The sequence below is a fragment of the Capsicum annuum genome, chromosome 8 (assembly GCF_002878395.1).
Source record: "Capsicum annuum cultivar UCD-10X-F1 chromosome 8, UCD10Xv1.1, whole genome shotgun sequence".
NCBI lineage: Eukaryota > Viridiplantae > Streptophyta > Magnoliopsida > Solanales > Solanaceae > Capsicum > Capsicum annuum.
The window spans coordinates 149,561,591-149,574,333 of NC_061118.1; the positions used below are offsets into that span (position 1 = coordinate 149,561,591).

The following is a 12,743-nucleotide window of genomic DNA, read 5'->3' on the forward strand; positions in this document are numbered from 1 at the left end:
GCATTAAAGGACTGGAATAAGGTCGGGTAATACATGATTCAAAAATATTGCAACATCATGTTATTTAATTTGAACACTTGGAATAAGAAAAGTTGCCTCAATTATCAGCAGTCTATCTAAGATGATGGAAGAAGCTTCGTAGTCTTTGCATCCCCGAGGTAGGAGACTATCTTAAGAGTGCCAATTAAGCCCATCTTCTTATAAACAAGATCAGGATGACTCAGCTGCCAGAAGATTTAAAGAGGATAAGTTGTCATTGTGACTCAAGAGAAGGATAATGTCACAAATCCTAGAGTATCATATTATCCATTTACCTGCTTTCTCACAATCACTAGTAGTTCATTTGAAATAGGAGATCCAAAGGGCCCTGCAGTCACTTCAGCAGAAAATGCCAGAAGACTGAAGGTTTCATATACCTGAAACATAAAAGGTGCTTCTCAAAGACAACACAGGAAATGGCTTAAGTCATGATGCCAAGAGAAGAACGGTGATGGCGCCACCAACCTTATGCAGGTTTTCAACACTAAATGCCTCCAAGTAATCTAGGATGCCTGAAAAGAAGCACTAAAATAAGCATACAACTAAATTTTATGGCAAAATTTACTATTCGAAGTAAATACTGCACCAACAATCGCACCAGTTATATGAGAAGAAAGTGGAACCAACTCCTGTGAGTACTTCAAAGCAAGGAGGACCATCACATCCATAGCAGAACTCACTTCATGACTTATCCCAGAGCCCACGTGAGTAATTAATGCTCCAAGGACCTTCATATAAAAAAGCAGCTGATTAGACTTGCAGCATGCAGGACAACCTTTTGCATTTACTTCCAAACTCAGGAGAGATTATTTATTAAATGCTTAAAGAAGACAATCTTACTTCCTGTCTTGAGTAACTATCCACAAGCTCTTTGAACAGATTTGTGTACATGTGAATGCCGAATTCCCGGGCTTTATCTTCTTTGCAAGCCAGTAAGTACTCAGAAATGGAAAGGAGTGTAGGAAGATAATCCTAGTATAGATCATAATAAGTTAACACAAAAGAACTGCACCAGTATAGCTCGCAAAGGAAATGGGAATATAAGTTTTTCGCTATGCGATGAATACCAACGTGTAAACCATACCCGAGCCAAATCTGTATTCCCAGAAACACATTGATCAAACATAGTTTCCACAATACATCCCTCAAGAATTTTCTTCTTCAGTAATTTCTCAACAATCTTTTGTAAAGGCTCGCTGTTCATGTATACAAGCGTGAGCAACCATATGTCAATCACCTTATGATCCTGAACTTTCTCAAGGCTTTTCAGTTCATTCAATGTTTCTTGGCAAATTACCTACCAACAACTCACCATGTATGTAGAGAAGAACAGATGTAAATATTTTATCCCTACTGACAAATGACCCAAAGAAATTATAAAGTATAAGGAAATGAAATTGCAAATACCACTTTATTAAATCGAAGACTTGTTCGCAAGGCATCAAGTATTGAAGCTTCTTCATTGTTGACGACTGACTTTCCCTTCATCTTACTCTGTTGTGTGGTCCAAACATTCGATGCTCCAACAAGTTTGAGTTGATGTCGGATGTGTGAAATAATCCTACGAATATTGGTTGGCGTATCCAAAAGCAGTAAGAATCTCAATAGGTAGGGAATATGCTCCGCATCAATAGTTCGGATACAAGACAAAGCCACTGTAATGACCTTTTACAGGTTTCAGAAAAAGAAATTGTTATTCAGGTGAAAGTCATTAATTTTAGTAGACTGACCACTGATTTAATACATGTTCAACAAAAATAACCTGGTCTTGCAACATATCATCCAAATGGAGGTTAGAGAAACAATCAAGCATGGGAACGATAATGGAAGAATCCTCTTGAAGCATGTCCTGAAGCGAATCTACGACAGTTTTGTTGTTTTTCTCCCCAATAATCTCGGGCAAGGACCCAATTATCTCCTTCTTCAAATGAACGGGGGAAATAGATAACACTTGTAACAGTTTTTCTGTAAATGCTTCTGAATCCACAAGGAAGTCAAGCCACCGGAATTGGTTCAGAATCAGCCTTGCTATGTCTTCTTCAATACATAAAGAGGATTATCTCCCTCCGATACTTCCAGCGGGGTCCACATCAAAATACTCAGGAAGCTTTTCAAGCAGCAAGTTTTGAATGTCTGATTGGACTGAAGGAACCAGAAGCAGTACTCTTGCCAGGCTGTCACTTCGTAGCGATCCAAGCCCAACACGTCTTGAAGGTGATAAAATACTGTTGCGGTCGAATAGTTACAAGGGTTAAACACTCAGATGAGAAGCTTTCTCGAGTATTTATTTATTATTTTTGATAAAGATGTAGAAGTTTATTATACCAGAAGTATTTAGTATCTGGTGTTTCCAAGAAGCTACAAAAAGCATTTCTTTTTACCATTTAAGATCCATTTATTGGAAAGCATAACAACAATATCTACAAAGACTTCCCATGAATGAATACAAAACCCCTTGTGTGATAACTGACAAAGTAAGAAATGATATTCTACATTTATCATTTCTACTATTTACTGTACTGGAAGTCACAGTCCCTTGCTGGTAGACAGTTAAAAGCTAGAGTGGTACAATGTTTTTGGGTTGCGATAAAAAGAGTACACTTGTCATTTAGTACATAAGGTGATGCACATAACAGAAGCAGATGGGGTCATCTTTAAATTCCTGATATCCCATATAAAAAGAACTAATAACTTATGATTACATAAAGCATAAGGATTATGTGTTTTAGCAAGTAATACAATGTTCAACATGAAAAGTATACAAAATAAAATAAAACAACATAGAGCTCTTTCATTGCTCGAAACATTGTGTGCCTACATTGCTTTTCAACCCTCATAAATCTGTGAATTTGAACAGTAAAATGTATTCACCACACGACCTCCTCCACCACCCCACAAACTAAGTCAATGGTCCCTCTGTCCTAACTTAAGTCCTAATTTATTCCAAATATAATTCTAATAGTTTTTGTAAAGAAATGGAACCTAGACCTAACTCGACCCCAAAATCTAGCACATGAAGGGAGTATTTGCCAAGTCCATATAAGCAAACCATCCGTTCATTCCCCAACCAATGTGGACTCTAGCCCACTCTCTAAAAGTTTCATAAACCTAATTATTTTTTAATAACTTTATAGCCCTCACATTTTGCAAATTTCAAATTCATTTACACACTTAACCTTATACAGTGATGCAATGTCTCTACAGACACTCTAAAATACTTTTCATTTACTTACCAATGCAATACACAATTAAATAGGAGGGAAGGAATAATAAATCGGAGTAATCCTTCATACTTACCGGCGAAGGTTGCTGTGAGAATTAACGTAACTCGAGAGACCTTGGAGGAACTCAGACTTTCGAGATGAATCAGATGATAAAACACTCTGGAGCTTGTTCCGAAGCTTATGTAGGTCAGACGGTAAACAAGGCGGACCCAAGGGATTAATCAGTGTACAACCGGCATCTGCTAGAACCGAAATCATTTTCTCAGTCGCACTTACAATTTGCGACTGCCTTAAATTTGACGCTTCTGATTCCAATTCCGGTTGGGAAGCTATTTTTTGCGGAACACTTTCCTCATTTGCAGCTTCCGATTGGGAAGCTATTTTTCACGGAACGTTTTCCTCATTTGCAGCTTCCGATTGGGAAGCTATTTTTTGCGGAACACTTTCCTCATTAGCAGGTGCCAATTTGGGGATTTTTGCGGGCGGAGCAAACGGAGTAACGAATCCAGTTTTTGATTTCGCCGGACGTTTACGAGGACCGATTTGTTTGTTCTGGAGAAGAACCATTTTTTGTTTCTGCTGGGGTTTCTGAACTGAAGCTTCTGGTTGAAGATTGTGATAGTGGAGGCAAAAGGGCGCGAAAATTTTGAGGAGTTTTTTAAATTGGGGGAACGAGGATAATTTATATGTTTAGCCCAAAAATGGAGTATTATAATTGCAAATTTTGCCTCCTATGGTTTATATTTTGCAATTAGGTCCTTTTTCAAATTGGGATTCTATCCACCAAGTCCCTAAACAACTTAAAAAGTCTTCACTGCCCCTAAATATTTTAAAATTGGACATAACACCACTAGAATGTGGGTGTAGATTCTCTCTCTTTTTTGGTACAACAGATATCTTCATCTAGTAGTATTAATTTTACCAAGGACATGATACATCCAAAACCCAAATTCATAAGAACATGTAATAAAACACACCAATTGATTGAATGATTCCAAAACATACTATAGCACTTTTGTTTCCAACATGCATACAAAATTAAATCAAATGCATAATATTTTAACAAAAGTTAATCATATTTTGGTTCTAAATCTATCTTTCAATATGTTTAGCATCTCAACTAAATCTATCTTTCAATATGTTTAGTATCTCAACAATAACAAAATTTAGTGTCCGTTTGAATTGACTTTTGGCTTTTAACTTATAAACTAGAGATCATAAGTTAGGAATTCCAACTTATTGAGTTTTGGCATATTTTTAACCTTTTAGCTCAAAACTAAGTGTTTTTAAATTTAATCAAACATTTCAAAAGTGCTTAAACACACTTAAAATAAGTGAATCCAAAAGTATTACAAAACAAATGTGTTGTAAAGGATTTTCTGCAGTTTCCCCAGGATGCAATTGTGACTTCGTTTTATATAATTATCATAACACAACACAGAACAGAATCCGTTGTAGTCTAGTTGGTTAGGATACTCGGCTCTCACCCGAGAGACCCGGGTTCAAGTCCCGGCAACGGAAATGAATTTTTAGACAAAATTGTTGTGTTGGGAAAAAATATTCATTTTATTCATAGTATATTTATTTTTTCAAATTACAGACAATGAGAAATTATAAGCTGGTAATTTTTCTTCTCAAGTAAACACAAGTGTAATCAACTCCTTTTGAACTTATAGCCTTGTCTTGTTTTTCAAAATTCTTGGGTTAGTACTAGGAATATATTGATTTTATTCCACAAGTGTAACCAACCACCAAGAATTATGGTACTCAATTATGTTGTAACATCCACAATAATGGCTCGATGGAAATATTCATGATGGATGGGCATTCCATAGGATGCTACCAAAGTTCAATTATGAAGACATGCTTTCAAGTCTTCCTTTCTATTAATGGAATCTGCATAGCTAGACAAGTCTAGCTCCATGACTGCCAAACAGAGCCAATATACTAACTACCATCATAAGTTTTGGGTGTGTTTGGTATGAATGAAAATGTTTAAATGTTTTTCTGACAGTAAGTGGAATTTTTTTTTTTGTGTCTGTGTGTTAACAAAAAGTTATTTCAGAAAGATTTATATATATAATTTAGGCAGAAATAATGTAGGGCTAGATTTGGCATATAGAGTAAATTCAAGGTGAGGGTGGGGTGAGGAGACAATTAGCGTGAAAAGCACTCTGTGAAACTTATTTTTCTACTTTTACAAGGAACGTTTTTTCTTAATTTTTAAGATTTCGATTTTTCTAACGAAAATATTATGACCAACTTAGAAAAAAAAAATTGTTATACCAAAGCATACCCTATATTGGCATAACTATTGTAGTGCTAGAGTTGGCATACAGGGCAACTCTAGCCCTACAATATTTGACGTGGGTGAGAAATGGAAACGAAAAGCTAGCTAGATGAAAATTGATACGGACGATTTGATTTTTGCATCATATATCAATAGATGCATGACATTGTTTGCTACAACAAACTATTTCGCTCAATTGTGATTAATTAATAAATACTTTTCAGGCTGTTAAATCCCTTAGCCGTGATGAGTTGATATGGTTTGGTTTTAAAATGTTATTCCGATATATAGCTTATGGATTTGGCTCGAATCCTATAAATGCATAAAAATTCATAAAACAAATTTAAATAATAGATTCTAAACCACCTTGTAGCGTAGAGTCAATGAGTTATTGTAGAATTTTAAACCCCGTTTGACCATGAAACTTATAATTTTTCGGAGTTGAAGTTGGCCATATAAATTAAAGTTGTTTTTAAAATTTTGTGATAGAAGTATGAGTGAAAACAAGTAAAACTTGCTTTCACTTTTTAAAATACAATTTGGAATTGTATTTGAATTTTTTATGGTCAAACGCATCTTGTTTTCACTAAAGTGAAATAATTTTTTAAAAGTAAAAGAAATAATTTTCATAGTCAAATGGCTACTTAAACTCGAAAGTTGAAATTATAATATTTAAATCTTGAATTCTAGTTAGAATAATACTGTAATTTAGCAAAAAAAAAAAAAAAACTTATCTTATTTTGGATAAGGAGGAGTAATATTTTTGTCAGTCTTGTTCGTACTCAAGGGAATGAGTAAAATACATAACTGTTCCTCGAGCCTTCTTAATTCAAGTATTCAGTGAGAATGTATGACTCAATTTAACATACAAAAATTCAAATATGTTGAAAAAGTGGTCAAAAACAGCGTGACGGAGAGGCAAAATAAAGAAAAAATCAAACATGCATTGATTCCACTTTCTATTTTTCTACCATATAACAACATATCTACATATATGCAAATTCAGGATTTTAGTGTTGTAGGTTCAATATTTAATATTCTTAGTCTTGGATTTGTTATATTTTAAAAATTATGAGTTCATATCTATTATATATTATAATGCTAACGAAATTTTATATATAATTTTTTATAATTTGCGTCAAAATTTAAAAGTCATAGGTTTAAACGAATCTGATATGTCAAAGATCCATCCGCCTCTTCATACTCAATGTAATTCCATATGAATTTAAAGATAATAATATTTACACAATCTTATTTCGGATAGATAAAAAAAATTATTTTCGATAAATCATTGAGGAAATAAAACACATGAAAATTCACAACACAATTAGGAAAATGAAATGGGGTCCTTCGCTTCACCGTGTGCCGTGCATCATGCAACAGGCAAGGCCCACAAATATCAATCAAGAAAAAGGTAGTAAATATATATAGTATTTGCTATATTCTCTTCTTTCTCTTTCTTAAATTCCAAACGAAGCTGCTAAACCAATTGGGTATGGGGAGAGACAAATTAAAAGGCATGAGAAGAGAATTCTGATACGATTCAAAAATTAGGACAAGTCCTTTTCTTTGCTACATTCCTTTTCAATCTATTCTAATTTCTAGTAAAAAAATACCAACAATAATAATAATAATAATAATTTAGTTGAAGAAAGTCATGAAGTAAATTAGTGAAATTGTTGGTCAACCTCTTGTAAAAATACAAAGTAGAATTGCGTATAATAAAAATTTTTACGACTTAATCCTTTTCGAACGATTTCACACATAACGAAAATTTCAATGCATCGAACTTTCTTTTATTAATGATTTACGCCAGCCCGCATGAGGCATGAGCTATCAAATTCAAATCCCACCGACTAATTTTCAAGCTTTATTAGGTTGCCGCCGTTGACATTTCAATTTAATTTTCCCACCTTTAACGCCCACAATACGTACGTGCTAGCCTTACAATTCTTCTCACTTTGGTCCCATTTCCATCTATTAAAAGTACTCCCCTATTCTTATTTTTGTAGCTGAACTGAAGAAACAATTTCAAGGACCATCACTTTTCTCCTACCACATTCTTTACATGTTTCAAATTCTCACTTGTCGTCTGCTCATTTAATAATCTACCTTTTTTGCACACAAAATATAAAGATAGGAATAAAAATAGAGATAAGAAACGAGTGAGAGAAATGAGAATGGGCATGGAATGGAGCAATAAGACATATACTTACTAAATCGTTAATTGTAGATTAATTATTCGCTCGTAAACTAATGTTATTGACATCATGAGTGAAGCCGAGTAGGGTCAAACTCATATAAATATTATAGATGTCGAATTCTCTTTACTACATTATTTATGTATTTGTTTTTTTTTATAATTTCAACTACGTAACTAATTGACACCTCCACAAAAATGTAATAACAAGAACTTATACGTTTTTTTACTATAAGGAAAATTGATTGAAGCTGCTAGATTAAAAACATAACTTTCGAAAGATTCAATCCTTTCTCAATTGGTATCCCCACTCACACATAAAAAGGAAAAAGGAAAGAATGGACAAGTCAGGTCAGCAGGAATAGCAAATCTTGCAGTGGACTCCTATATTTGACTACCAAATATAAAAAGACATCATTTGAATTACATATATGCCGACTTAATTCACTGTGTTTTTGTTTTATTTTTCTCTTCCCATGGCCCTTCAACTTTTTATAATACTATGGTCAAGTTCAAAAATTTTGTATTTCCTCTCTTTTAAAATTATTTGTCCGATTTTAACGTCACATAAAATTAAAAAAACAAACAAACAAACAAAAAATACTAAATCATGTGGTTTTCAACCAAAAACATATAGAATGTACTAAAACGTCTCTCAATCTTAGGTTGAACAAAAAATAAAAAACTTATCATGCTTTCAAATTTCTTATTTTCCTTTTACAAGTTATACTAAAGTACGCTTTCAAATTTCTTATTTTCCTTTTTCCGGTTGTACTTAAGCAAATATTCATATATTCTAAAGAACTATTGGTAGACAACATTAATTATAAATAATACTCCACTAAATAAAACCACACCCAAGTCTATGCAAAAGTATCTAAGTGTTTTTTATTTCCACTTTCAGTGTATCGTTCATGTTCTATTTGGACTAAAGTCAAATCAAACGTTTGAATGTGCAATTTAAAATGGGTGAGGGAAATATTAAGAGGTAATCGAAGACCAAAAGGAAAAATACAATAAAATCTTGTTTTTAACACTTTTCTTATGGTCTTTCTACAATATGAAGGTTGCATATATAACGCAATTGAACTTAATAAAAAAAATATATATACATACATAATTATGGCACAAAATTAAGTTATTATTGAACATTAAAAGATTAAGAAAATAATCTTCTATGACCACTTATAAATGATTTTATTTTTTTTTGATCTTTGATGTATTATTTTCAAATCTCTTGATCTCATATAAAAAAGATATGAAATTTAAAACAAATTGATATAGAACTCCATCATAGATTAATGCCATTGAACTTTAGTGTGGAATAATTATAGTCACCATAAAAAGAACTAAAGGTACGGTTGATATCTAACTACGAGAGACACTTGTATATAAAATTGAAAATAATTACATTTAGAAAAAAAAAAAAAACTTTCTTTGAATCAACTTCCTTGTTGAGGTTAATATCTAGTTGTTTAAGAATTTGATGTTGTCACTTAAAAATGTCCCTACGCAAACTAGCATCAATCTTAATCAATTTATTTATAATTATCAAGAGATCTTGATTTATGACCAAGACAAAATCTTAAATTGATCTTACGTAATTAATCAATTTAATACTTATCAAACACAAACCTTGCAAGCAACCTATATATTTTGTCTTTGATTAATCACTATTATCCTACCGGCAATTTTCCGATTAGTGGACCCTAATTTAATTTCCTTCTTAGTATATTCAACTTCTTTATTTTTCAAGATAAGAACGTGCACCATATAATATTAAAAACAATAATGTTGGGTTCACTTTCATTTTGATGGATTAGAGAGTATATAATGCTGGGTTCACTTTTGTAATGACTTTTTCATTTTGATTCTTTATATTTAATCCTTATTTTAATTTTCTCTGTCAGTTGGTGGATTAAAGAGAGCTCCCAAAATAAATAGTAAATAAAAATTGAGGATGAAAGCTCTACTTAACCTCCTCTGTGTCAAGAAAACTGTATTACTAATGGAGTAATATTTTTCTCAAATCTCTTCACAATCAAAAAAAGAAAAAGATATCTTGTCAGTTTTTGGGAGAAATTTGAAAATTATGTGATTAACACCAACATATCTACCTCTTTAGGATTTAGAGAGGATAGAATTCACGTAAATTTATTTTTACAATTGTAAGGTAAAAAGAATATTTCAGATAAACTTTAAACTTAAAAATAAAGTCTTCAAAACAGAATTACAAGAATAATCATAACAATAAAATAGCAGGATTCAAAGCATAATAAGAAACTATGTGGCTATCAAATCAGAGGCGGAGTCAACCCTTAAACGAAAAAATATATCATTTATACATGATTAAAATTAATTTTTATATATTTATAGTAGGTGTTGAAGCCCCTTCAATTAAATTTTCTTCCAATATTAAATTTCTTTAATTAAAATTCTGACTCCGTCTACGTATCAAATAGCCCTAACTTTCCCACATAAAATGAGAGAATACTTCACTACTAACTGCTGGCCTTCTACCACATGGGAATAATTGGAAATTGATAATTTGATATAAACTCTAAGGCATTAAAAGAAAATGTTTAAATGTCCTTGTAAATTAACAAACAAAATACCTAATTCAGATGTTGATTTGAGCCTACTGCCTAGTAATTGATTGTAGGCAACATTTCAACTAATGTATTGACTTGAGATGTAAATTATATACTTATATTACCATTCAAATTTTGTGATGTGGACTTCACCATGCAGCAAGAAATTAGTTGGTATTATTTCATCATTTTCACTTCTTAACAACCTCATCTAACTTTTAACTTTATTCTTATTATGATAACTTAAACTCAAAAGATTGACAGTAATCACCAGTAATAGTCTTTTTTAAGGCTAATTACACATTTGATCGATCGATAGGTCAAAAATAATTACATTCGCTAATTAAATAATTCATATTTATATATAATTTTATATTAAAAATATTTATTCTATGTATACTATATACATTAAGATATAAAAATATGTATTTGTTAGCTATTATTTTGGTGGCTAACTATTTATGTCAATTTTTTCTTTGAGGTGGTAGGAGGATCAAAAGCCATTTTTTTTTTGTTTTCCATCCGGTGTTCGATACCCGCATTTGAGTTCGACCAATCCGGATTCGCGCCGCGTAGGGCCGCATTCAGGGGGAAGCGCTTCCTACCAAAGATTTTTCTATATCCAGGGCCCGAACCCGAGACCTCTGATTAAGGGAGGAGCAACCCCATCCGCCGAACCACATTTATGTGGGCCTTACATCAATTTTGTGTTGTTTGAGAAATATCGGAAAACATGTTTGAGATTTTATATTAAGTGGAATAACTATTTTTTGACTTTTTTTTTTTTAAAATGATTGTATTCAAACGTAAACTTTTGAATTTTACCTTTTTAACCATAACTTTAAATATGTATATTTTAAAAAAATTTGAATCAAATATTATCCAAATGACTACTTGGCAGTGTGTGTGTGTATATATACATATGTAAATTCTGTGATTAGTTTTTTTGAAGTGGAGGGGAAAATGTGATTCAAAATAGTGTAGTTGAATAGGCAAGGCAATTTAAAGCATCTCAGACAAAAAGGCAGAAAAAAGAGAAAGATGAGAGGTTGAGAGTGAGAGGGGAAGGGGGCTAATGTAGCCTAGCTTTGTCAAAAACCATAACAACAAAAACCAAATATCTCATACTACTACTACTAGATTCCTCTCCCATGACTTTACATACACTTTTTTTAAAAAAATAAAAATAATAAATTGTTAGAGCATAAACTTGAAAGTTGAAATTTAAAACCTAAAAGTTTGAGTTTTGAAGAATTTTTAGAATTTGAAATTGTATTTGAACATATATTTTACTTTGAAAAAAAGTAAAATTCATGAGTGGAACTTTCAAAATCCAAAACTGATCTAAGTCGATTTTTGGGAGATTAATTCTTTTGAAAAGTCAGTTTTTCGAATTCTTGACCAAATTTCATGATCAAACAATTTAAGATAAATTTTTCAACATCTCTTGTTTTAAATTTGTTGTCAAACACTAGCTTAGAATCCATTTGGGCAAACTGGTCTGGAATACTGGTGAGGAAGAAGTGATCCTTATCGAGATCTTTATCATTTGAACATTAGAACTAGAAGTTCTAGTTGAAAACATGAAATAATTTTATTCGTCTCACCATAATCGACCTTCTCTGCTATAGGCAATATTAACTTACCTTACGACTCACCACCTTACACTACACATACCCCTCAAACTCAAGTGTATAAGTGATTCTCATCAATTTTTTTTGTATTTATAATTTTTGAAATAGAATCTCCAACTAAATGTTCAATAGTTTTAATCATCTTATCAAAATCAAGCTTCTCCCCCATTTAAAAAAAGTAATTTCAACCTTCAATTCATTCAACAATATTACTTATAAATTGTCATTTTAGATTAATGTTAACGACTTGATTTAAAAATAAAAAGTAAACGATAAAATAATATTAAAATTAAAATATTTATAAAGTTAAAAGCTAGCTTTGAGTATTGATTCAACATGGATAGCTTTATTGAACTTCCCCCATCGGTTGAAAACTCAAACTTAAGGCAGAGATGGAAAAAGGAGGGATTGCTATTTTAAATTTGAACTTTCAAGTTAATAAATTAATATAAAAAATAAAATATTATTTTTTAATTTTAATTTTTTTATTTTACTTTCGACTTCAATTAATTTAAATAAGAATATCCCTTCTTGCTGACAACTATTTAATTTTAACATTTCTTTCATTGGTAACATATTTAAATTACAAAATTAAGTGAAATTTTGACACATTCTACGTATCTTTATTTTATAATCATAACATTCTGAAGTTTTATTTACTCTGTTAAATTTCGTGTCAAATCAAAAGCAGACATAAATTGAAATAGAGATTTTTTCTTTAAAATCCTTAGAAAATCTACAATCTACTCCTATTGCTATATGAAC

General features: G+C 31.7%; 1 protein-coding gene and 1 non-coding gene across 2 annotated transcripts in view; one reads left to right on the forward strand and one right to left on the reverse strand.

The window, feature by feature from the left end:
* LOC107879277 (Fanconi anemia group D2 protein homolog) overlaps positions 1–3,644 on the reverse strand; it is a gene marked incomplete at its 5' end in the record, with an annotated part of 15,826 nt that extends 12,182 nt beyond the window's left edge. Inside the window, 9 exon segments of the mRNA XM_047395550.1 lie at positions 120–224; positions 315–416; positions 505–551; positions 638–767; positions 880–1,011; positions 1,124–1,336; positions 1,447–1,704; positions 1,802–2,264; positions 3,337–3,644. Coding sequence (XP_047251506.1) covers positions 120–224; positions 315–416; positions 505–551; positions 638–767; positions 880–1,011; positions 1,124–1,336; positions 1,447–1,704; positions 1,802–2,264; positions 3,337–3,644 — 1,758 coding nt within the window.
* Positions 3,645–4,711: 1,067 nt separating this feature from the next.
* Positions 4,712–4,784, forward strand: TRNAE-CUC. The gene has a single exon. It is a non-coding gene; the product is annotated as a tRNA-Glu (tRNA).
* Positions 4,785–12,743: the final 7,959 nt, after the last annotated feature.